The sequence below is a fragment of the Typopeltis vanoorti genome, chromosome 14 (assembly GCF_054136105.1).
Source record: "Typopeltis vanoorti isolate ZY-2024b chromosome 14, IOZ_Tvanoo_1.0, whole genome shotgun sequence".
Taxonomy (NCBI): Eukaryota; Metazoa; Arthropoda; class Arachnida; order Uropygi; family Thelyphonidae; genus Typopeltis; species Typopeltis vanoorti.
In genome coordinates this window covers 45,352,100-45,378,953 of record NC_143562.1, presented here as the reverse complement: position 1 = coordinate 45,378,953, position 26,854 = coordinate 45,352,100, and the positions used below count along the sequence as shown (strand labels likewise).

Genomic DNA, 26,854 nt, shown 5'->3' with positions numbered 1-26,854 from the left:
TAACATTTGATTTTTATTGTTTATATACTTATATATGGAATTTATATTTGTAATCTTTTTAAAAAGATTCTGAAGAGAGATGATGGAGGACAGGTGTTAGCTCCAGAGCTAACACCTTTGAGAAACATGTGCTGTTGTCCTTGACATTTCCAAGGCTTTTGATTGTGTTTGGCATCAAGGCCTGTTTTTCAAGCTGCTTTCCTTCGGTCTACCTGCCACCCTCTGCAACTGGATAGCTAGCTTTTTTTCTGGTTGTTCACTGCATGTCATGGTGGAAGGCACCCTCTCTTTGAGCTTTGTCCCCAGTGCTCTATCCTCTCACCTACCCTCTTTCTCTTATACATAAGTGACCCACTTTGAATAACTACAAATCCTATCCATAGCATTGCTGACAATAGCACTCTCCACCCATCCTACTCCTTTGACAAACCATCTAGTTCCCAGACACTCCTTACATTAAGATCATCTGCAACTAGTGTCTTAAACACTGATCTCCATACCATCCTTCAGTGGGACAAGGATAATTTATTCACCTTCAATGCTGCTGAAATGCAGTCCTGCCTTTTCTCTTGGAAAAGGAATCTCAGCTCACCTTTCCCTCATCCTCAGTAATATACACATAACCAGACAGGATGAACTCTCTCTCTCTCTCTCTCTCTCTCTCTCTCTCTCTCTCTCTCTCTCTCTCAGCACAAACACATCACATCAGTACCTTCTTTAGCTTCTGGAAAACTAGGCATTCTTTTCTGTACAAGAAGCTGTTTTACACCCATTCAGGGATGTATATTTGGGATATAAATCCCAAATACATCTCTCATTAGAATACTGTACACACATTTGGGATGGTGCACCTGAACCCTCCTTAAAAATTCTTGATGCTGTCCAGAGGAGAGCAGTTTGGTTCGTAGATGACTCTTTCCCCCACAGGCTCACATCATCCTCTATCTCGCAGATGCAATGTTTTAGGCTCTGTCTCTTTTCTGCAGGTACTTCCATGGTCACTGCTCTAGTGAATTGGCAAACATCATTCCTCCACTTGCTGTTAGGCCTGTTAAAACAAGAGCAGCTGCTGTCCAATACCTCTGTCCTCTGGAATGGCCTTCCTCACGATGTGTTTCCCAAAAGTTTCAACCTACAGTTTTAAGAATGTCAATAAGTTTCTTCTTTCTCAACCCTCATTAGCACCTCAAACACAGCACTAATGTGCTATAGGTTCTTGTACCTCTTATGTGTAGGATAAAAAAAAAAAAAAAATTATGAAACAGGTATGTTTCATTCATGAGTTCCCTTCCCCATATTTGTGTCATATTCATCATATATTTGTGTCATATACTTGCGTAGCCCTGTGAAAGTGATATTTGCTTCCATAGCCCTACACCAGCAGAAGAAAGATCATTCTAATTCATTCTTTCAGAGTTATGGAGCAGTTAGCATTCATTAAGAATAATTATAGAAACAAATTACCACATGCAGAGAATTTACTTTAATTAGATTAAAATAATATTTTATGTTTTAGACTTTTATTAAGATCTTTCTCAGGAATATATTTGTATAAACTGGATTACAAGCTGTATCATCATATGCTACAGTGGGATATATATAATATAACCCTTTGACCTTCCTGTTATTTTCAGTTCTGTTTGTTTTCTGAAAGCCACTGGTTGCATAGCATCCAGACAAAGAAGTTCTTTCTCTGGATTCTGTGTGAGTTATAGATGAGCCATCCAAATCCTTGGGACTTCTTAGTTGTTAATTTTTTAAGACTGGGTTGCTGAATAATCATTTCACAGGCTTTCTTGAATTTATGTTCATGCCATATTTTGGTCCAACTGTAAGGATGGAGCACATTTTCAATCACTCCAGCTGCATTTGAAGTGCATTGTTGGAAAGGCCTGCTTTTATGTAATGAAGGAATTTCATTAGTTTTTGTTTTCAAAATAAAAAGAACACAAATGACATATCAGGTTCCTTCATTCACATCATCATCATCAAATTCCTGCCATGTACCCTCAAGGGGTATACAGGATATGATAGTACTACATGAAAAATTTACATCATTACTAACTTCCTATCTACAATTTTCCCCCAAATCAGTCTGTTAATTAAAAAAACACACATATTAACCACAGTGAAAATTATTTAATTGTAAATATTTCATCCTAAGTATCTTAGGACATCATCAGTACAGTAGTTTTAAACAATAATAGGAATAACATACAGTTAGGGAGCATGATTACAATAGAATCTCATTAAACGTGCATAACATGCTACAGTAGTACAAAAGAAAAAATTAATTAATTATTTTACATAATTTTGTATGAAAATTTCATATACTTTAGGAATAGTAAGAACGTTGTTGCGGTTTAAGTTTAGTCTGTGTAGTAGGGCTTCAGAACTTTCTTTGTATAAACATTCATGTTTATATAAAGATCTATGTAAAATTGTGTTAAATAATTTTTTTTTTTTTTTTTTTTTTTTTTGTACTACTGTAGCACATTATACATTTAATGAGATTCCATTGTAATCATGCGCCCTAACTGTATGTTATTCCTATTATTGTTTAAAACTACTGTACTGATGATATCCTAAGATACTTAGGATGAAATATTTACAATTAAATAATTTTCACTGTGGTTAATACGTGTGTTTCTTTTAATTATGATTGCACCACAGGTTTCGTTATTTAAAAAAAATCAGTCTGTTACCTGTCAAGACTCCAACATTATCAGATCTTATATTTCTATCGTCTAAGGCACTTTGTACCTTATCAATCCACCTATATCTTGGTCTTCCTCTGGGTCATTTTGCTGCTAACCTGGCAGAGAACACTTGTTTGCTAATCTTTCCTCGTCCATTCTGTTTAAGTGACCATGCCACCTGAGATTAGCTCTGCTAACGCATTCCTGGATGTTGACAATGTCAAGTTCTTTCCTAATATCCTCGTTTTTAATATGATATTGCCATTGATACCATCTGTTCACGTCGCTAATCTTTCTCAGGACTCTCATATCTGAGGTCTCTAGTCTTTGGGCAAGTGTTTTACTTCTGACCCAGCTCTCAGATCCATAAGTTAAAACTGGTTTGAACACCGTCTTGTATACAGCTAATTTAGTGTTCTGACTAATTTCTCTCTTATTCCATATGAATTTATTCAATTGACTTCCCACAATACCAGCTTTGCTGATTCTGTTGTCTATTTCTATATTTAATTTACCATCTTCACTAAAAATCGTGCCTAAGTAGCTGAAATGTTTTACTTGTTCCACAGGTTCTCCATTCACAACACAGTTAACATTTTCAATGATTCTGCCTATTTTCATTGTCTTTGGCTTTTTATTACTGACCTTCATACCATATCTATTACAACAGCTATTCAATTTAGTCAGAGAATCTTGCAGACTTGTAGCAGATTTATTTAGAAGTGTAATATCTTCCGCATAAAGCAAAGAGCTGATTAACATCTCCAATTTTGATATCAGATTTAATACCACTTTCCTTCATAATGTGATCCATATAGATAATGAATAACAGAGGGGATAATGTACATCCTTGTCTCACACCAGAGTTAACATTAAACCATCTTCCTGTACTTCCTTCAATTCTAACTGCTGACTTACAACTCAAATAAAGACTAAGTATTGCTTGATATAATGCCCCATTGACACCATATAACTGTAGCGTATTGAATAGCTTCTCTCTTGGCACCTTGTCATATGCCTTTTCCAAATCGACAAAACTTAAATACAGATCTCTGTTATATTCCCACGTTTTCTCGACTATTTGTCGTAAAGTGAAGATCTGATCCTGACAGCCTCTATTTGGCCTGAATCCAGCTTGTTCGTCACCAAGCGTTTCTTCCACAATTCTTCTCGACCGTTTCTCAAGTAAACTTGCATAGATCTTGCCAGGAACACTCAGTAGGGATATACCTCTGTAATTCTCACATTCAGTTTTATTTCCCTTTTTATATATGGGTACTATGAGAGCTCTACTCCAATCATTGGAAATTCGTTCCTCTATCCAGGCTTTCTGAGCTATGCAGTGCAGCCACAGTAAGATTCTTATAACCACCATACTTCAGCATTTCTGGTCGAATATCATCTACCTGCTGCCTTTTCACATTTCAAGCCTTTGATGGCTTTTTCTACTATGGATATATATTCTAGTATGGATATATATTCCTGACTGCATTCCTGGTCAGTGTTTTTTACCACTGTGCTGTCATCACTGCTTGTTTCATTTAGCAGTTTTTCAAAGTAATTACTCCATACTTCAAGGATATCTTTTTCTTCTGTTTTCATGTCACCTTTATCATCTCTAACTCCTTTTACAGCACTCTTTCCTCCACTCCTAAGCTTCAACAACCTCCAGAATATTTTGCCACCTTCTTGATATTTATTTTCTATATTCTTGCCAAAGTCCTCCCATGACTTTTGTTTAGCTAGTTTTACACAGTGTTTAGCATTCTTGCATTTGTCTCTGTATTCTCTGAGAGCACAAGCTGACTTATTTGAGAGGAACTTTTGATATGATTTCTTCTTCTTTTCCTTCACTGACTCTTTAACTTCCTGTGTCCACCAGGGAGTTCTGATTTTTTTTATTCTTGCAGACAACCTCACCACATGCCTTTCTCTGGCTGAATCAATCAATGTTTCTTTAGAGTTTGCCACTGAATCTCCAAGGGTTTGATTCCTGTTCTCAAACTCTTTCATTTTTTCTTCAATAATCTTTGTGTATTTTAGTCTACAGTTCACATCTGAGAGCTGCTCAACTTTTATTCGCTTTAAAACTTTCTTACATGTTATTCTTTTCAATATGAAATTCAATTTTATCCTGCTCAAGACTAAATAGTGATCACTTCCAATTTCAAATCCTCTGTACACTCTGGTGTCCTGCACCAGGGAGAAAACATCACTATCAACAATAACATAGTCAATGAGACTTTTCTTATTCCTTTCCTCTTCTCTCCATGTGAATTTATGGACATTTTTATGTTGGAACATGGTGTTAATAATAACCATTCCATGTCCTGAGCAGAAATCCAACAGATATTTGCCATTATTATTAGCTTTGCTCTTTTCTCCAAATTTTCCCAAAATATTTTTGTATATCTCACAATCATTTCCTACTCTGCTATTTAGATCCCCAACAAGGACCAACTTTTCCCTTTTCATTGTGTCAGTTGCTTTTTCTAAAGCCTCAAAAAATTCCTCCATTTCTACCTTAGTAGAACCTTCTGTGGGACCATAGGCACAAATAAGTCTCATTGTCCAGTTTCCCCATTCTCTTATTTGCCCACATTACTCTACTTGAGACTGACTGCCATTCAAGAAGATTAGCCTTGTATTTTGTGTTGAATACTATGGCTACTCCTTCTTTTCTTTGCTTGTCATTGCCTGAATATAACATTTTGTATTTATTGCTCTGATAGATCTCACCAGTTTTTGTCTTTTTTGTTTCAGTCACCCCTATTATGTCGATCTGGTACTTATCTTATTCCTCAGCTAGCTCCATTTCTTTGCCACTCAGGCTTCTTATGTTGATAGTACTGATCTTTAACCCTGGTGATGTTGAGTTGGGGTTTGTTTTCAGATTTGTTCCAGTAGCTGACTTTTCGCTGTTCGCCCTGGTTCCCTGGCGAAAACAACGGGGACCTTGTTTAACCGGGCGACGCCCCAGCTGGCATGAAATTTTGTCATGTCGTACCATCATTTTTTATTTTGGTTTAACCAATAAGAATACAATTTGTTCGGCTAAATCCCAAATTGCCAGCCCATCCTCGTTCATTCAGTATCCAAGTAGATACCGAACAGGGTGTACCACGAGAAGGTGAGGATTGGACATTAGGTGAGAGGCCTTGGTTGGTTCTCCGCATTCCTTTAAAGGCTATGTGGAGGTCTCCTCTCAGTTATACAGCTCACAGCCTTTACTATTTTGTGCTTTTGGCTAACTTTATGTGTGTGTGTATGCACGAGTGTGTGTCATAAAGCAGAATAAATATCCATAATTTTAAACCAAACTTAAAGGAAATTATTCAGAAACTTGGGATAGAAGTTGCATCATTATAAATTAAAGTAGTGCATATAGAGGGAAGTTGTGACAGTGGAAGCCCAAGTTCTGTATAATTTCATGAACAGTGTTCTTATCCTGATTTCTGTGCTGTGCATTAGAATAATAATTATTTATGGAATTATGCAGTAATCGATATATAATATAAATGCTTCAAACTTTTGTATTGTGAAACATTAATTTGTAAATCACCTAAAGCAGTGTTAATTAATCATAGCTGCTGTGAAATTAAAACTGAAAACTGTATTTGGATATCAGAGATATGAAATACTATATTTAGCTGTTGAAAGAAGAATGGCACTTCTATTCAGTGAAGATACAGGTAAACTTGGAAGCTTGTAAGTGATGAAAATAATGATGGTTAGTTATATTCAAGATATATTTATTAAATTAACCATCATGCAGATTTAGCATGAAATGACAGCTAAATTGCAAATTTAAAAATTATGCAGTTGCATAGTTTTTAAAGCTTGCTCTTAGATGTTAATACAAAGTGAGGAGCTGATATAGGATATTATCATTACTTAGTGACATCTAATGTTCAAGTTGTATAGGAATAAGAAAATTACAAATCAAAAAGGAGGAGTGAGATATGTAATTTAAAAAAGGGAATGAAATACAGGAAACATTTTTATGATAAAAAATTGATTTCAAATTCTGGAGGATTCGAGTATAGAAAGTGGGGAAGGACAAGGCCCATAAGACATGACAGAAAAGAGATGAAAGAATTTTAGGATAGTATAGGATTAAGTGGCAAAAGATTATATAGGTACTAAGAAAGGGAAAAGGGCATAGATTGGTTTAAGCAAGACTTGGAAACTCATGAAGGAAGACATAAAATGAAATGCTTGTAAATGCTGATCTCAGAGAATTAAAGAAATTAATCAAAGAAATGAGCAAAAGATAAATTAAAGAATCGGCAAGATAAGATAAGTGATAAGGAAAATATGCTTGGGGGGGGGACAAGAAAATGCAACAAAATTAAAAATGTTCAGCTAACCAAAGAGGATAAACTGGTTGAAAACACATTTTGAGACTTTAAATGTAGAAAACAACATAAGTGGCATGCTAAGAATATAATATTGGAGGAACCTCCAGTACACGTGGATTTAAATATTACACTTCTCAACATTTAAAGATGAAATAATGAATGTGAACAAGATTAATAAATAATAAATAATAAAAAAAGTAATAAATAAATAATAAATAGTAATGTATAAAGAAAGTGGAAGGTATAAAGATTGGTGTGAAACAAGTTGTGTAATGGCTGGACTAATTTTTAACATAGTGATTAATTGGATTATGAGAAGGTTACAATGGAGTCTCACATCACAATTGGAAAATCTGGATTATCTTACAAGCAAAATAAAATCATTGTATGAAACAATGGAAAAGTTGGACTTAAATATGAATGAAATAAAAGTTCACAAAAGGTAGAATTGACAAGGATACAATACAAAGATTGATGAAAGCAAATATTGTTTTCAGAAGTTTAATAATGTATGGACAACATCCAAATGTCATAATAAAACCAAAATAAAGATCTTCAATAGGCAATGCAAATGCCATATTATTATATGGATCAGAGACATGGTAATTGAACAAAGAAACGAAGTCAAATTTTATGGTTTTTAAAAAGTTTTTTGCATAAAAATTAGATAACAAATTACTAGCAGAACAAAATGGATTCTGAAAGGCTTAATTGACACAATTTTTACTTTAAAATTAATAATTGAAATGACCAGAATTTTTTTAAAAAAAAGTAGGTCTTCATTGAATTATGAAAAAGTTTTGGATAAAATTAACAGACACAAAAACTGCTTAAAATATTAATTGATTTAAATATACCAAAACGACTCTTGTAGTAGATTCAAGAAATATGTATTAGAAATAAAATAACAATCAAATTACAAGAAAGAAATGAGAATGGAAAGACATATTAAGAGGAGTACAATGGGGATGTACTTTATATATAAAATATAACATTTATTTTCCACTTGGTTAGAGTATAATAAATTTAGTTTAATCCTTTATCCAAGTGTGAGCAAACAAAGTTTGCGCCTGAAAGTATCTTCAGGACTGGGTTAAGGTGGTACACACCAGGGCAACTCGTTGCAAACGTTAAGGTGTGTACCACCTTAACCCAGTCCTGAAGATACTTTCAGGCGCAAACTTTGTTTGCTCACACTTGGATAAAGGATTAAACTAAATTTATTATACTCTAACCAAGTGGAAAATAAACTTTCAACATCTTTCTCTAAATCCAGAGTAATTTATTAAAAAAGGGTGGCACACCAATTGGCAATTCCTATAGGTGGAGATGACCTGCAAATGCTTCTGCCTGATATCTCGACTTGGGCCTGGCTCCCACTGAAGAGACCTCAATAAAGGTCGAAACCGGTCTGGGTAGTGGCTCTTCATTAATGCATAACATTAGACATATCCGCAAGGAGATGTGTTTTGCATTATAGGAGATATTGGGACAGGAGTGTTGGTAGCTTGCTACACCTTTGCAACGAGTTGCCCTGGTGTGTACCACCTTAACCCAGTCCTGAAGATACTTTCAGGCGCAAACTTTGTTTGCTCACACTTGGATAAAGGATTAAACTAAATTTATTATACTCTAACCAAGTGGAAAATAAACTTTCAACATCTTTCTCTAAATCCAGAGTAATTTATTAAAAAAGGGTGGCACACCAATTGGCAATTCCTATAGGTGGAGATGACCTGCAAATGCTTCTGCCTGATATCTCGACTTGGGCCTGGCTCCCACTGAAGAGACCTCAATAAAGGTCGAAACCGGTCTGGGTAGTGGCTCTTCATTAATGCATAACATTAGACATATCCGCAAGGAGATGTGTTTTGCATTATAGGAGATATTGGGACAGGAGTGTTGGTAGCTTGCTACACCTTTGCAACGAGTTGCCCTGGTGTGTACCACCTTAACCCAGTCCTGAAGATACTTTCAGGCGCAAACTTTGTTTGCTCACACTTGGATAAAGGATTAAACTAAATTTATTATACTCTAACCAAGTGGAAAATAAACTTTCAACATCTTTCTCTAAATCCAGAGTAATTTATTAAAAAAGGGTGGCACACCAATTGGCAATTCCTATAGGTGGAGATGACCTGCAAATGCTTCTGCCTGATATCTCGACTTGGGCCTGGCTCCCACTGAAGAGACCTCAATAAAGGTCGAAACCGGTCTGGGTAGTGGCTCTTCATTAATGCATAACATTAGACATATCCGCAAGGAGATGTGTTTTGCATTATAGGAGATATTGGGACAGGAGTGTTGGTAGCTTGCTACACCTTTGCAACGAGTTGCCCTGGTGTGTACCACCTTAACCCAGTCCTGAAGATACTTTCAGGCGCAAACTTTGTTTGCTCACACTTGGATAAAGGATTAAACTAAATTTATTATAAAATATAATAATTTGTAATTAGCAGAACCTATTTGGTATGCAAATAAATCCATGAAGATAACACATTATTTCCAGATGAACTGAATTGTAAACATTTTAAATGGTTTGCAAACATGAGTAAAATGATTGAATGAAATCTCAGAATAGTATAACATGAAAATATATAAATTAAAATAATAATAATAATGGTTTTCAAAGGAGAAAACCCAGTAAGATGTAAAATAGTGACAAATGATAGAATATTAGAATAAATAAATAATTTCAGGTACCTAGAATGTAATTTATCATATGAAGATAGTAAAGATATAGACATTAAAATATCAAATTTTTAAAATAAATGGCATAATAAATAATACATTTTAAGCTCTTCCTGGTACAAAAAAAACATACTAGAATCAGACTATATTACATTCTGTCCAAACAAACTGCAAAAATGAAACTTCTCAGAAAAACAGCTGGATATACCATGTGGAACCATAAAACAAATGAAGAAATTTCAGTCTCTGAATATAAAATAAATTATTACATAAGTAAATATAAACAAACATATAAACAAAACTCCTTCATTGCTCGGTCGATATTGTTGATGCCCTTTGGTTGAAAATACTCGGGATGGAATCCCATCTAGGATGTAAAGAACCTATCATACTTCTCTTTACACTCAGTTCACCATTAGGGCACTAACAATTACTTTTGGCAATTCATTCCACTCATTTACCATTCTATAAGCAAAAAATCTAGTTGGCACACACTCTTACATAACTTCCAGGAGTAATTCCTGTCTCTCTCTCTCTCTCTGTTCATCATGTATTAAAAATGTCTTTGTTGCAATCCTGTAGAACTCCTTCAGTAATTTATAAGATTTTTATCATGTTCCCTTTTTTTTTCTAAACTTGAACTTTGTAACCCACATACCTTCAAGCCTGTGTTCACAGGGAGCACAGCATTCCTCAGATATAGGTCGATTGATACAGTTAAAAAAAAGCCTTAGAAGAGAGAAATATAAAATCTGATAATATTGAAGTCTTAACAGATTAATTAGGAGGAAAATTGGCAATAGGAAGTTAGTATGATGTAACTTTTTCATATAGTACTATCATAATATCTCTTCCCCCCCCCCTGATGGGACATTGTCAAGAATTTGATGATGATGAAAATATTCCCTCTATCTTTACTTGTCAATGTGTTCATTATCTAATTAATTAATAAATAACATAAAATGGATTACTTAACATATATCCATTTTCCATAATATCCATTACATTCAATGCCTGTAACTATATCATTTTCTGTTAACTAGGTCTCACTGGGTGCTGATAATTTTTGGTCAAGTCAAGCTGACAGCACATAACTTTATGCAGTGATGTCATTACCATCCTATTCTAATGCAAAACTGTGAAACTGCCTTTTGCATTGCATAATCATTTCTGTACTTACTCATTAATCCCAGAAATGGCTGGATCCATGCTTGATTGCATTTCTCCTAATACTTGTAGTTTCCTTGATTTTGCACTTCCACTCTCTCTGAACAATATTTCCAAATAGCTAACTCCCAAACCTTTATCAAGGATTTTCAGGTGAAGGTGAGGTACCCATCTCATATGGTTGATGGTAAGGTTTTTTTTAAAAACACACACACAATTTATAGACATAACAGACACTGTACATAGGATTAACTATCTTATCATTAGCATTAATCTGGTTTCTAAGCTGTCAAGTTACTTAGATGTGACAGCTAGGCCACTGAGCCTGACAAAAAAGGATGATGAGATATAAACAGATATCATATCTAAATTGACTGGACAATAGCAGACTGCCAAAATTACTGTATAGATGTAAAATAAATGGAAAAAGAACATTTGAAAGACCAAGAAAGCAAAAGCTTGAGACCAGAACATACTACTTGGTGTAGAACTAGGATATTAAAAAGTAGAAAATTAAAAATTTTGAGCATATAACATATGAATTATATAAACCGACAAAGCAAAAAAAAAAAAAAACTATTCCTAGTGAATTAAATGATATAGATATAAATGGATTGCCATATACAGAGAATGGATAGAGATATTCCAAAGATAACTTTGACATGGATTATCCTGAAAGGGAAACGCTTAAACTAAGTTAGCAAAGAATGATAGAAAAAAATTAAAATAAACATAAAAAGATGGCTGGTTTGGGAGAGAAGCAAATTATAGTTAGCAAAAGATGAGGGATAGCTGAAAAAGATGGATCTTGGCTATAAGTGCCTTTAGACATGAAGTGGACAGATAGGTAGGTACTGTGAATTTTTTTATTAAATTACTCTGGATTTAGAGAAAGATGTTGAAAGTTTATTTTTCACTTGGTTAGAATATAATAAATTTAGTTTAATCCTTTATCCAAGTGTGAGCAAACAAAGTTTGTACCTGAAAGTATCTTCAGGACTGGGGTAAGGTGGTGCAACACCAGGAGTTGGCACACCATTTGGCAACTCCTATAGGTAGAGATGACCTTGCTAATGCTTCTGGCTGGTATCTCCACTTGGGCCTGGTTCCCACTGAAGAGACCTCAATAAAGGTCGAAACTAGTCTGGGTAGTGGCCCTTCCCTTAATGCATAACATTAGACATATCTGCAAGGAGATGTGTTTTGCATTATGGGAGATACTGAGATAGGAGGGTTAGTAGCTTGCTCCACCTTTTGCAAGGAGTCGTCCTGGTGTTGCACCACCTTACCCCAGTCCTGAAGATACTTTCAGGTGCAAACTTTGTTTGCTCACACTTGGATAAAGGATTAAACTAAATTTATTATATTCTAACCAAGTGAAAAATAAACTTTCAACATGTTTCTTCTTTGGTTTCTCCTTTCAGAACTGTTTCATGTGTTTGCATTTCATCTTATATCTGTTCAATTGTTAACTAGGTTCATTATTGGTAATTTTATCTGATTGACTGGGAATGTGACTCCCAGTTTTGGAATTTTGGAGATAATTTATGGCTGATTTGGTTGTGCAGTTTTTGTGATTTTACCAAGTATAGTTGGTTTAAAACCACTGTCTTTACTAGACTGAATTGGAAGATACGGGAACTCTTCTTTATGTCTCTGATATATACACTGTTCTAATTGGCTCTATTGATGCTCCCACTCCTTAAGCGAAAATTCTGAAAAGACGAGTGTTAATGCAGTGTTCAGAACTTTAGCATTTCTGACAGGGTTTGAGACACTGATTAGTGATATGTCCAATCTCTATTGCAGTTGAAGATTTAGATTTGGGGTGGTTGTCACCCAAGTGATCATATGAATCACAACACAGGCACTGCTTCTGTATTATGGAATAGTTTACTATAATTTGGGTTGTACCGATGCTGACAAAATTTGCTACAGACATCTCCATATCTCTTGTGAATGTGTCATCACCAGAAAATCAGTTTTCATCTTCACCTGATGTACCCTTTTATATGTTACTGATTTTACCCCATTTTGAGAATGTCTGGATAAGAATTTCATTACTGTTCTCTGTATATTCCATTGGAAAATGTCTTGATTTTTACTGTTTTAATCTGGCTTCCCACCATTACAGGAATTGCTATGCTACCTTCAAATGTAAACTGTAATAGTTGATATAACCTTTGTTTCCACTGTAAAATCTCTCATGATATGTAACTTATCATGTTCGCTTTTACCTGTTTTTTTAAGAGGAATATACTTAGAGATATGTTAATTTTCTTTAATAATCTTGTAATTTTAATAACTTAAATGAGCCCTTGTTAAAATAATGTGGCATATGACATCATCATGTAACGCTGCTAACGTCTGTTTAATCAGTAAGTCTAACTCTAAGAATAATGAAGAATTCTAAGAATTGACATATATGGCAATTTCAAAAGATCCGCAAAGTACGATGTCATGTCCGAAGGTCAATACATGACCATATATGGAAAGTTCGAGAAATGTTCATGTGCACAATGAAAGTTTTGGCATATATAAGGTGAGACATCGAGGAAGACTTTGTCTTAGGGTTTTCACCTTCTCTTACCTGGTCCATTGCCACGTTAGGTCCATTGTTGGTCATCAAAAGAGAAGCATCGTTTGTCTTAGGATTCTCAACTTTCTCTTACCTTGGTCTTCTGCCACATAAGGTCTGTTGTCTGTCATTGAAAGAAAGCATTGTTTGTCTTAGGATTCTCGACTTTCTCTTACCTGGGTCCAGCCATTTGAGGTCTGTTGTCGGGAATCGCTTGGAAGGAGCAGCATATTTTCACCATGTTAAGGGTCCAAAGGGGGGACAACTCGGACAAAGAAGAAATTTGGCAGGAAATAAATAATGAGCCAAGAAGGAAAGAAGGACATAAAAGGAGCACTTTTGTATGAGGAAGAAGATTCATGTAAAAGACAGTGATAAATGAGAATTGTAAGTACTTATGTATGTGATAATTCTGAACAAGAATACATCAAGAGTGTCTGTTTATGGGTACAATAAGATAATGTAAATTGATATTGAATTAAGCTCAGTTGAATCAAGAAAAAAATACAGGATTGGATAGATGAAAATTGGATACTGTATGGGGGACAACATGATTTTGTGAAGGGTTGATCATGCTTCAGTAAAAAGCCAGTGCTAGTGGTGATAAAACTACTAGTAAAATAAAATCAAAGTGAAAAACTAAGGACTTATCTTCGCCAAAATTCAAGATGTCAGTGGGAGCCAGAGCCAGAAGTGTTACCAAAGTTGAAATAATACAGAAGTCATATTTCCATATACAAATAGTCAAAAGGTGTCACACTTTAAAATTAAGGGGATAAAAATCCCTTGTTGTTTTACAGCCAGTAAGCGAAACTCTAAGATCGAGAACTACGATCTATGAGTTTCATGCTGAAGAACTATCGGCAAATCCAAGCGTAAGTGACCACTTGGTAGTACAACACCAAGACAACTCGAAGCAAAAGGTGGAGCAAGTTCCATCACTATCATTGATATTTGGTTATCCGTTTGGCTTTTCATCTTGGTTATAATATATAGGCACACCTTTATGGCATTCGCATAGTGAAGGTATGCAAGTTCTTTTCACTTAAACTTTGATATCATCCAGGTTTACCTACTCACTGATGAGCCCTCAAAAAAGGTTAAAACTGGTCTGGGTAGTGACCCCTCCTCATAATGTAATGACAGTATTACATCTCCTAAGAGCTGTGTTTTTACATTATGAGAAAATATCAAGGATAGTGAGAGAGCTTGCTCCACCTTTTGCTTCGAGTTGCCTGTGTTGTACTACCAAGTGGTTACTTACGCTTGGATTCGCCGATAGTTCTTTGGCATGAAACTCATAGATTGTAGTTCTCGATCTTACAGTTTTGCTTACTGGCTGTAAAACAACAAGGGATTTTTATCCCCTTAATTTTAATTAAGGTCGCCAGAAAAATAGCCGTTTGGTGTCACACCTTATTACTAAAATACTCTCGATTAGAGATAGATACTGAAAGTTTTTTCACTTGGTTATATAATAAATTAAAGATGACAAGAAATTATTCTTGGTTTCATCCTTTATCCAAGTGTAAGCAAACACAGTTTGCTCATGAAGCAACTTCATGACTGGATTACTTGTATATAAAGGCCAATGACTTCACGTTAATTGCCTTAGTATCCCGTAATGCAAGGCACATCCTTACGGACATGTATAATGTTGCTAAATAGAGAAAAAGTTGACTTTTCTCCATTATTTGCTTTCTTGGAAGAATCTCCCTTTGCAAATAAAAGTTTCTGTGGTTTAGTAGTTCTGTCAGAAGTTTTTAGTATTAAGACCACATTGTTATGTAATTAAAGAGTTTAATAAAAATAAGCAATTAAAACCTGACAACTTTCATCATCAGGGGTTCTTGTACTTAAAAGTTTTACAAACACAAGCCTATTAACAATTAATTACAATATATTAGATGTTTTTGATAACTTCACAGCTGTAACATATAATTGATAAACCAGAATACAAATGGCAAATTCTTTACTAAATGTGTATTGGAACGTTGCTATTTGTTGCTATCGTGTTCGGTGGCATCATGCATTATATCCTAAGTCCATGGCAGTTAAATTTTTGATGAAAGCAGACCTAGGATATGACATGCACGATCCCACAGAATGAGAGAACCAGTACCCCCTGATGATGTAAGTCGTACGACTTATGAAACTTGTCAGATTTTAATTGCTTATTTTTATTAAACTCTATAATTACATAACAGTGTGGTCTCAATACCAAAAACTTGCCACAGAATCTTTTTTTTTGAACTGGGTTGAATGCTGGTTTACTCTGGAGTGCATAGACCTCACAGAGTGGATAGTAGTTCCAAAGCATAATTTAGTGAAAATTAATACTACCGGAATGATGCCAGAGGACTTATCTGAGATATTCAAAATTTTTCCCTTGTCTCTGTGGCAAAAGATCATAAAAAGTGTGGTGTACAGTTTTTGAGTATAATGGAAGAATTTTCATCAACCATTGTACCATATTGGAGATGAATTTGGAAGGCCATTTGTACAGAAGTTAGAGGAGAAGAAATATGCCTAAAGGCAATTTTCCTCTTTAGGTGATGAATTACATGATATTATCTGGATATTAAGAGAAATGGCAGTCAAAGGTCTCAAGTACCATTTGTATGAGAGGCTGTTTTTCTGTATTTTACCCTTTCATGCTGGATTTGTTGTTAATTTGTCACTTTTGGATTAGTTGTTTATTTATAGCCATTGCAAACTTCAGTGTAGACTGAGAAGGTAGTTTTTATTTAAGCTGCCTGTGCTATGCTGAAATGTTTTGAGTGTTTTGAATTGAATGGAGATGATGATCTTCATTATTGTAATAATTATTTTAATAATTCATTCCAAACTAGTAGTTAGACCAAAAGAATAAAAAAAAGAGCTGTTTGTTCATGAAAAGAATATAATTCTCATAGGTCATCCCACAGGCTGAGGTTAAAGTTGAGAAAAGATGTTCTCAGCCTTAACAGTTGTTAGATAGGAAAACTTCATCACATGATCTGAATTACTAAGGAAAGCTGATTTCCTACAGTTATTATTTTTTATGTGAATTCCAGTGATTAAAGGTTATAACATGTGAGTTTTAATAATTTTGTACTTTTAATAATTGCAGAAGCAATTTTTAAATAGCCACCGACTCCGAACATGAAGACAGCATTAGTGTTGCGCAAAATATATATTATTATTATTATTTCGGGCAACTCCAAGGAGTCAACAGACTCATCGAGGGAGGCCCTAACATCATGTCAAGAACAACCAAGACTGCTGTTGTAAATTATCAACCGATTAGCATATCAGGAATCGTTATCAATCTCCTGGAGTATGTTCCCACTAATGTGATATACTGCTGCTAATCTTTTCACCCCAAAATGCATAACCTTACACTTTGTCACATTAAATCGACATCCATTTTCCTTAGCCCAGTCCTTCAAACTATCCAAATCATCTTGCAAAATTTTGACATCCTGTACAGTCACTGTTGCTCTACCCAGCTTTGCATCATCAGCAAACAAGTGAACACTTCCTGGCAGATCCTTTCCTATATTGTTAATGAACAAATTGAAAAGTAGTATTGGTCCAAGAACAGAACCCTGCGGCACACTCACAAGCCGTCTTTTGGACTCTACTCCTGAATAAACCACTCTCTGATATCTCTCCATCAACCACCCTCCTATACATCTCACCAATCCTATATCCATCCTCATATGCTGCAGTTTATTGATTAGAATTCTGTGTGGTATCCTGTCAAAGGATACCAGTAGAATCACTGTAAACCCATTATCCTTATCCAGTTCAGCTGTTACTGTGTTATAAAACGTAAGCAAGTTACTGAGGCATGATCTATCCTTCACAAAACCATGTTGTCCTCCATACGGTATCCCATTTTCATCTATCTAATCCTGTATTTTTCTCTTGACTAATTTCTCCAAGACCTTGACAACGATTCCTGATATGCTAATCGGTTGATAATTTACAACAGCAGTCTTGGAACCTCCTTTATTGCAGTGGAACTATTTTCCCCTCTTTCCACCCCCTCGGGACTAACCCAGACCCGAGACTCAAATTAAACAAAATGGTCAAGGCCACTGACAATTCTTTAACCGCTTCATGTATGACACAAGCTGGTATACCATCCAATCCCACAGATGTATTGACATTGAGATTTTGTAATAGACTACTCACCTCCACTTCATTCACCACAATTCCCGTATAATCTATTGGTTCATTCATTCCTGCAATGTCACCACCTGGATGATATACTCTTGCAAAGTGCTCGTTCAGTAATTCCACTATATCGACTGATTTGGTTACCTCCACTTCCCTACCCTCAGCATTTTTTAAGATCATTCTACCCTGAACATTTTTCCTTTTACTTGCAACATATTGAAAAAACTGTTTGGGATTCTCTTTAGCTTGCACATGGCTAATCTTCTTCCATAATCTGTTTTTGCTTTTCTTACCACACTCGTTACCCTTCTGGCCTGTACCTTATACCGTTCATGTGCCTGCTGGTCACCTTTCTCCTTAAATTCCCTCCATAGTTGTTTCTTTTTGAAGCTTAATGGTATTATTCATCCATTTAACCCCTACTTGATTTATTATTCGGACTCTAGGTATACAGTCAGCCATTGCCTCATGCAAACACTTCTTAACCAATGAACCAGTCAAACTCCTAAGCTTGTAATACTTACCAGCCCGATAATTCCACATGTACCCTGTCTTAATTGTAAATTCCACACCTTTAGCTACCTCCCAAGTCAGGACCCTATGATCACTCTCGCCAATTGGTGGCAATGTGGTCATATTCGTTACAGCCAAATTCTCAGATGCAGTTACTAGGTCAAGCACTCTCTGACCCCTAGTATTTTCCATTATATGCTGTCGCAGATAGTTGTCCCTTAATAATCGCATAAAATTCAATTCCTTCCTCCCATGTGTCCTTCCAATCAATGTTACCATAGTTGAAATCACCCATAATAATTACCCTCCTTCCACTCATTTCTTCTATTTGCTTATGCATACTATCTATCCACCATCTATTCTATCACCTGGTCTATAGCAGCACCCAACTGTATATTTTGTTCTGCTAGTTTCAATCTCACACCAGATAGCTTCAAATGTGCTCTTTTCTCTATCCTGCAGTTCCACTATTCTCCTTGGCTGTAGCTCATCATCTATCATCAATAACACTCCTCCTCCCATTTTATTCTCCCTGTCACTCTTGAACACACTATACCCCTCACATTCAATCCCACTAGCTATATCATCTTCTGTCAGCCATGTTTCACTAATGCCAATAACCTGTGGTCTGGAAGTGCCAACCAAGGCCAAAATATTCTTCCTTATTGTTCCTAATACTTCTGGCATTAGTATACATGGATTGCAGAAGCCCATTTGTCTCATCCCTATTTTGATGTCTTATACTAACTGTCCCATTCTGATTTGTCGTCTTTCGTACTTTGGCATATTACACACATTCATACACTCAACTGTCTCCCTAAAGTCTGCATATCTATTTCCCCCCCCCCCCCCCCCTTAATAATTCTAGTTTCCCTGATTCTGCACATTCACTTCCACTACATTCGACAACACCTTTTCAAGTCTCTGTACACCAAATCCATTCAAGTGTAAACCATCTATCTTATATAAATTCTTTCGCCCATCGAACTCGCTCCACACATCCACAAATTCCACACCACTCATCCTGCATAATTCACGCATAAAGCCATTTGCAATTATGGCCCTCCCTTTTATACTCTTCACTGTCATGCCGCGGCAACAGACTCACCATCCTAACTCTCTCACTCTTCTTTTTTGCTATCTCAAGCAATTCCTTCACATCCTCCCTCATAGCCATTTTGTTTCCTTTCAAATCATTTGTACCTGCTACCACTATCAATTCTTTCACCCGCTGCTTTTTGCATTCTAATTGATTCGCTTACATTCTTAACGTTCTCACCAGGTTGGTACGATTTTGTTAAACTCTCAACTAACACACACCTCTTACTAAGGAATCTCCATACAACACTCCGCTCTTTCATTTTGTTTTACACTCAGTATCGTACTCTTATTTTTCTAATCATACTTTTGCCGTTTATCAGTCGGGTATGCTCGGTAAACATTTTTGCCAACATTCCAGCTGCCTTTTGTCCTGTGTATTGCTCCATTGTAACTGAGCAATCTCACTCATTGCATCAGTCTCATCCTTTTTATTCTCCGATAATTCATTCATTCGTTCTGTATGTTTACCTTCATTCTCATTTTCAACACCACTCTCACAGCTATCTGGGACTACCTTGCAAATATCACTATTTACTAGATTCTCACTTTCAACAGCGATATCACTCTCACGACCTGAAACACTTTAAATCCTCATATTCTTTACACTTTCTGCACACATTCACTCCACTATCATTGTTTAACCAGACTCCAATCGCTCTCCTTAATGCATACATTTTGCAAACAGTACACTGAATCAAATCCTTTAAATTAAAATATTTTGACAAAAGGGTGACCTGGATGCCATCTTTGTTGTATTCCTCTTTATGGGGGACCATGTGCACAGATAATCGTATCTATCAATTTACTATTTAAAATACTCAGAAAACACTTAAAAATCACCCAGACAAAAAAAGTACCAGATAAGAAACATACAAACACTAAATAGAATGAAATAAAAACTAAATATACAGTAATGAAAACTTAGCCCTTCGTCTTGTCTTCCACCGTTATGCGTCCAACCAAATATGGTCATTATGACTCTGGTAACCACCTTGCAAAACCTAGGTGCATTTGACTAAATGGGTTGATTATAGAATTAACTGATTCCCATGTGATTTTCTACAATATAACCAAACCTTTAACTATGTTTTAGAAATTATACATTACAGAAGCTGCAAGGTATAATTTATAAGAACAGTTAAAATGAAAAGATTGAATTAAAATGGAGATTTAAGGTACAGGTATTATAATATTTAAAATTCAACAGTTCACTTACATGATAATGTTTATTACTTTGTAATATGTTTCATAAGGCATGTTCAGTAGAAATTCAAATTGTAATGGTTACAATTGGGTAAATGTTTCAGCAATACTTGTGACATCATCAACCATTTTCTATCCATTGCTGCATGAAGAACCCCCCCCCCCCCCCCCAACCTCCATTCATCCCTATCTTGAGCCTTTCTTGTGGCACTAAGTTTCTGCCATCTCTTTAATCTTATCCTCCCACTGTCTCTTTGATCTTCCTGTAGCCTCTCTTTCCATCTCTAGGATATGATTCTGATCATTTTTTAGTGTTGCTTCTTCCAATATGATCTGCCCATTGCCATTTGAGTGTTTTAACAGCTCTTATAATGTCACTCATCGTAGTCTGAGCTCTGACCCCAAGTATTGTGCTTTGTATCTAGAATGGTAATACCAAGTAATGATCTTTTCCTTTCCATTTTCCTCTGTAATCATCGACTTGTTGGTCAATTTTTTAGTCCAAGTTCATGTTTCACTTGCATATGTCATGACTGGAAGTATAACAACTGTTAAATATTTTTCTTTTAAGATAGAATGGGATATTTCCCTTTGAGTGCTTCATGGTGTTTTCCAAACACTATCTAACCAAGTTGAATTCTGTGTGTAATTTGTGATCTTTTGTCTTAGATGAACATCATCATCAATAACCATGGGTCCAATGCCCGTAATTTTCTGCTGCCATCTTTATATGATTCTTCCATTGCATTCTATTTTGTGCAAGGTGACTCAGTTTGTGTATAGAGTTTCTGCACCATTTGACGATGTCATTGCCCCATTCTCTGTTTGGTCTTCCTCTTTTTTTTTTTTTTTTTTTCAATCATTCCAAACAGCAATGTTTTTAATTTTCTCTTATCATTCATTCTACATATATGGCCACATAGATGTAGTTTCCTTTTGATTATTTTCTAGATCAGGTTTTCTTTTGGTTGTATTCGTCTGTAGATTTATTTCCTCATTGTTCACTTTCTGTATCCAGCTTATTCTCAAGATCTTTCTATAGCAGTTCCTCTCAAATGCCAATAGCCTCCTTTCAGATTCTCTCAGGAGTACCCAGGCCTCACATCCATAGAGCATGCTGCTGAAGATACAGGTTGCTACAATGCGCAGTTTAGTTTGCATCTTAATAGCTCGGCTCTTCCATATTTTGTCCACGGTTTTTAAAATAGTTGTTGCTCTGGCTATTCCAATTTTTATCTCTTTTTTTTGGGGTCCAAGTCTGGGAATGCGTCATGTGGCATCCAAGATATGTGAAGTGTTCCACATTTTCCAGTTGAAATCTGTTTATCATAACTCTGTTCAGTAACTCCTATTGTCCGAATAGGAGTTACTTTATTTTAGTTTTTTCAAAGTTAACGTTTAGTCTATATCTTTTTCCTTCTGTGTATAGTGTTTACAATGTCTGTTCCAGCCTTACTGTTTCTTCTTCAATCAGGGCAATGTCATCTGCAAAGCAGAGGTAGTTTATTCTCATGCCATTTATTGAAATGCCTCTACCTTCTTCTTTAATCTTATCTAGTGTTCTTCCCAGATGTGTGATGAAAATGATTGGTGATATTGGGTCCCCTTGACTAGTGGCAAACCAATCTCCAGTCTCACCTGCTATTATGATTTTTGCTTGTGATTGGCTGTTTATATCTTTCAGCAGGTGGATCAATTTATTGTTCACACCATAGGATTCCAAGACAGCCCATATTATATTTTGGTCAATATTATCAAATGCTTTTAGGAAGTCCACGAAACAACAATGTATCTTTTTGTTCTTTCTTCAAGATTTCTCTGCTTTTAGTCTTAGTGTGAGTATTTGTTGCACTGTACTTCAATCTTGTCGAAATCCGGCTTTGCTCATCCGGAAGATGTGCCTGCATATGCTCCTTCAGGCATTCTGTTAGTATTTTCATCAACACTTTGCCAAGGTGACTCATTAATGCGATAGTTCTGTAATTGGTGCATTCTAAAGCACTGCCTTTCTTATGAAGAACAACCAAGACCGATTTTTTCCACTCTTTCGGGGACATTCCCTGATCTCCATATTTCATTACATAGCTTATGTGTTTCTTTTACAACTGATTTTTCCTCATATTTCGGCATCTCACCTATTATGTTGTATTTCCAGGCCTCTTGTTGTTCTTGAGATGTTTTATAGCCTTATTCACCTCCTCTTCCAAAATGTCATTTTCAAAGATCTCTGCTGGTGGAGAGATTGCTTTTAGTTCTTTGATTACTTCTGTTGCAGTATCATTTAGTTGATTTTTATATAGTTCCCTGCAATATCTTGTCCATCTGTGTATGATTTCTGTCTTGTCCCTCAATACTTTACCATTTTCATCTTTGACTGCTACTGATCTTGTTTGCCACTTCCTATTGACATTTCTTATAAGTTTGTAGACCTCTCTAGTTTTGTGTTCTCCATAGATGAACATTGGAAATTATTATATCAATTTCCTGGTGTTCCATTCATATTGGTTTTTTGGTAATGTATTTATTATACATTACTTTTGTTTTGCCTTTGTTTATATTTAATTCTTTCTTTTTACTTTCTGCATTTAATTCACTGATCATTTGTTGAAGCTCTTCTGCTGAAAAAAAAAATCAGCAAATCATAGGTGATTTAGTTCTTTCCCATTTACCATAATTCCTCTATTTTTTCCAATTCAGGTTTTAAAAATTTCTTCTAGGGATTCTGTAAATAATTTAGTTGAAATGGCATCTCCCTGTCTAACTCTCTTTTTTTATAGGAAATTTCATATGTTTCTGATTTTAAAGATTGATAATACTAGGAAAAGAGAGAAAAATATATTTATATTTTTCACTCCTCCTTGCTGTTTTAAACAATCCCTTCTTTGTGTTTTACTTTATTTAATTGCCTGATGCTATTAATGATGACCTGTAATTTTCAGGTTGAAATATGGTTTTTAAATAAAAATATATTTTTCACTCTTCATTATGTTATTGTTTTAATTTGTGATACAATCAGGTAAAGCAAAATGCATTTTAAATGACAGCCAAACGAGGTTCTTGTAGCTAACTCATAAACATCAACAGTGCTCTTTAGTTGGAAAGAACTGCATTTGAATCCCATTTATAATGCAAAGAACCTTTATTAAAGGCAATGCAGCTGACGTAAGTTAACCTTTATCACATGAAAGTTGCAGAATTCTTCCTCCATCAAGACCTGCATCTTGATGGAGGATAAACTGGTCACAGAATACATGCATTTGATAGGCATAGTAGATTATGTAGATAGGATTAACTACTCTATCAGCATTAATTAGATATATGGTTGGTGGATTGAGGTAGAGACAGAGAGATGTATAGTAGATGGCCTCCTTCGATGAGTCTGTGGACTCCCGGAGGTGTCACGTAATAATAGTAATAATTAAGTTTATATAGGGTGTCTATATAAACTTAATTATTGTTCTTTCGCTATATAAACTTAAATGCATTGTTCTTTCGCTACACGAAAGAACAATGCATTTTCATTGTTGAGCAATATTTTAAAAATAATGAAGGTTTGGCAGCTACAGTTCGCAATTTTCGTACAAAATATGGTCGGAATAGTGATTTAACTTCATCAACTGTGAAAAGATTAATTTAAAAATTCAAGGAAACTGGATCAATTAGTGATCTTATACACTCTGGCCGTCCTTCAACAAGTCGTTCAACAGAAAACATCGAAACAGTTCGTGAAAGTGTTGCTGAGAGTCCAGGAACATCAATTCGGCACCGTGGTCTTGAATTGGGCATTTCGAGAAGCTCTCTACAGCATATTCTCACGAAAGATTTGCATCTTTATGCTTACAAAGTTCAATTGACACAAGAACTGAAGCCTACTGACCATACACAGCGAAGAGAGTTCGTTGAATGGATTATGGAACAACAACAAGTGGATGCTTATTTTTCGAACAAAATCATCTTCAGTGATGAGGCTCATTTTCATCTTGATGGCTTCGTTAATCGACAAAATTGTCACATTTGGGGTTCAGAAAATCCACACGTGATTGTTGAGAAACAAATGCATCCACAACATGCGTGTCACTGTTTGGTGCGGATTTTGGGCTGGAGGCATCATTGGTTCATTCTTCTTCGAAAATGCAGCTGGTAAGGCAATAACAGTTAATGGTGCTCGCTATCGTGACATGATAATCCATTTTTTTGTGCCTAAATTGCAAGATATGGATGTGGACGACATGTGGTTTCAACAAGACAGTGCCACATGCCATATAGCCTGAGAAACAATTCAATTACTGCATGAGTCATTTTCTGGTCGTGTAATTTCCTGTTTTGGTGATCAGAATTGGCCGCCCAGATCATGTGACTTAACGGCGTTGGACTTTTTTCTTTGGGGTTTTTTGAAGTCTAAGGTTTATGCCAACAAGCCCATGACCACCCACGCCTTGAAGGAGGAAATTGAGCGCTGTATATCAATGAAATTCAGCCACATTTATGCAAAATGGTCATGGAAAATTTCGACAAAGAGTGCGTATGTGCCAGCAAAGCCGTGGAGGCTATTTACCTGATATGCTATTCCATGCATAACCCTATACTGTATACTTTATGAATCAATAAGAAATTACAATTTTTAATTAAAAACCTGTGTTTTCTATCAAAATTACTTCTTGCGTGAATTTTGGGACACCCTGTATAAAGCTGTGTTAGTTGGCTGTAGTAGACCATTGAGCCTAATACAAGGTGAGACTGAAGAGTTCAGGGAATTTGACCATTAAAAAAAATAAATCCCTAAATCCTAGTTTCTGCCATATCTTTCAAATTAGTCCCTAGGGCATGTAGACAGCAATTCCTGCAGTTTTTCCATGATTCTATTTATTCCTGGAAGTGTGACTATGTTGAGCACCTCCTGCAATTCTGCCTGGATCGCCTCAGTTATGTCAAAACGATTTCCTTCAGCTGGAATTTCACCTTGGGAACAGGAAAACGTCACATGGAGCAAAATCAGGTGAATGGGGGAAGGGATGGAAAATGACTATCATGTTTTTGGAAGCCAGGAACTGTTGAACAATGAGTGCTGTATGTAGAACCCAGTCATTATTCTTCCACTTGTCCTGGTCTTTGCAGGAGGCCAGGACAAGTGGAATAATTGAGCTGTAAAATCTGTGGGAGGGGGGGGGGGATTTCTTGTTAACAATGCCTTGAATGTCAAAAAAAAAAAAAAAATGATCACTGTATGCTTCTTTCAGCTGCAGTGAATTTGGCAATGCTTCCTTAAGCATTCAGTGGATTTGTGCAGCAATTTTTGTGGTTCAAGCAAAATTTGATGCAGATTCTTTGCTCTTTAAAATTGCTGTTTCATTTGGAGAAAAAAATCACTGAACCACTAAAACATTCCCACTATTCAAATTCCTTGAATTTTTGAATAGCACCTTATACATTAAGAAAAGATGTGATGAAATAATAATCAAGCTAGTGTGTGTGTTTGGAGCGAAATATCATTGCACCAAACTAAATTTCTAATATTCACAATCTAGTATTCATTATAACTAATTCATTAATCACTTATAATAAATTCTTACATCTTGATTTCTAGATCAGTTACAATCAAGGAGGATGAAGTATACAGTTAAAATTACAGCTAGAAGAGCCTCTATCACCCAATCATTAAAATAATGCCCTTTGAAAAGACATAGATTTGAATCCCATTGTTGCCTTTATCATATGGAGCTGGTAGGATATTCTTCCTCCTGAAAATTCATGTTTATTTTTTCTTTTCTTTCTTTCTTTTTTTTTTTTTTCCCCTTCACTCAAGATGGACCAGGTATAGACAGTCCTATCTGCATAATCTTCTACTGTCTGTTAAAGAATGCATGCAGTGTTGATAAACATGGACAATGCAGATAGGATTAACATTAGGTTTTATATGAACAACATTAGGTTTATATGAAACCATTTTAGTTGACTGTTATGGGCTATTGAGCCTAACACATTAAGGGAGGATAACAGTTTAAATAAAATGTGCAAAGAATAAGATATCTATTGTGAAATTCTCAATCTTTTGTGTTTAGCTTGAGTATTTAATATTAAAGCTATTTTAGCTTGTGACTTAGCTGTAAAATCTGTGGAGGGGGGGGGGGTAAGGTATGGATATTATTTGTTTCAGAAACAGTAACCATGTATGATAAGGTCATTTTTAAAGTAATTATAAATAGTAATTAGAATATTAATAAAATGATTGCAATTAGCATTAGGATATTGAATCTGAATTAAGTGTGCTTTTGTTATAGGTTTATTAAATTCATGAAGAATTACTCCAATTCAAATATGCACATTGCCTTTTCAGCTGAGGTAAGTTGAAGAGATTTTTTTTTTTTTTTAATCAC

General features: G+C 35.5%; 1 protein-coding gene across 1 annotated transcript in view; it reads left to right on the top strand.

Moving 5' to 3' along the window:
* LOC150099417 (NPC intracellular cholesterol transporter 1-like) overlaps positions 1–26,854 on the top strand; it is a 477,548-nt gene that overhangs the window by 164,620 nt on the left and 286,074 nt on the right. Inside the window, exon 9 of the mRNA XM_090404409.1 lies at positions 26,759–26,819. Coding sequence (XP_090260535.1) covers positions 26,759–26,819 — 61 coding nt within the window. The remainder of the gene's footprint in view (positions 1–26,758; positions 26,820–26,854) is intronic.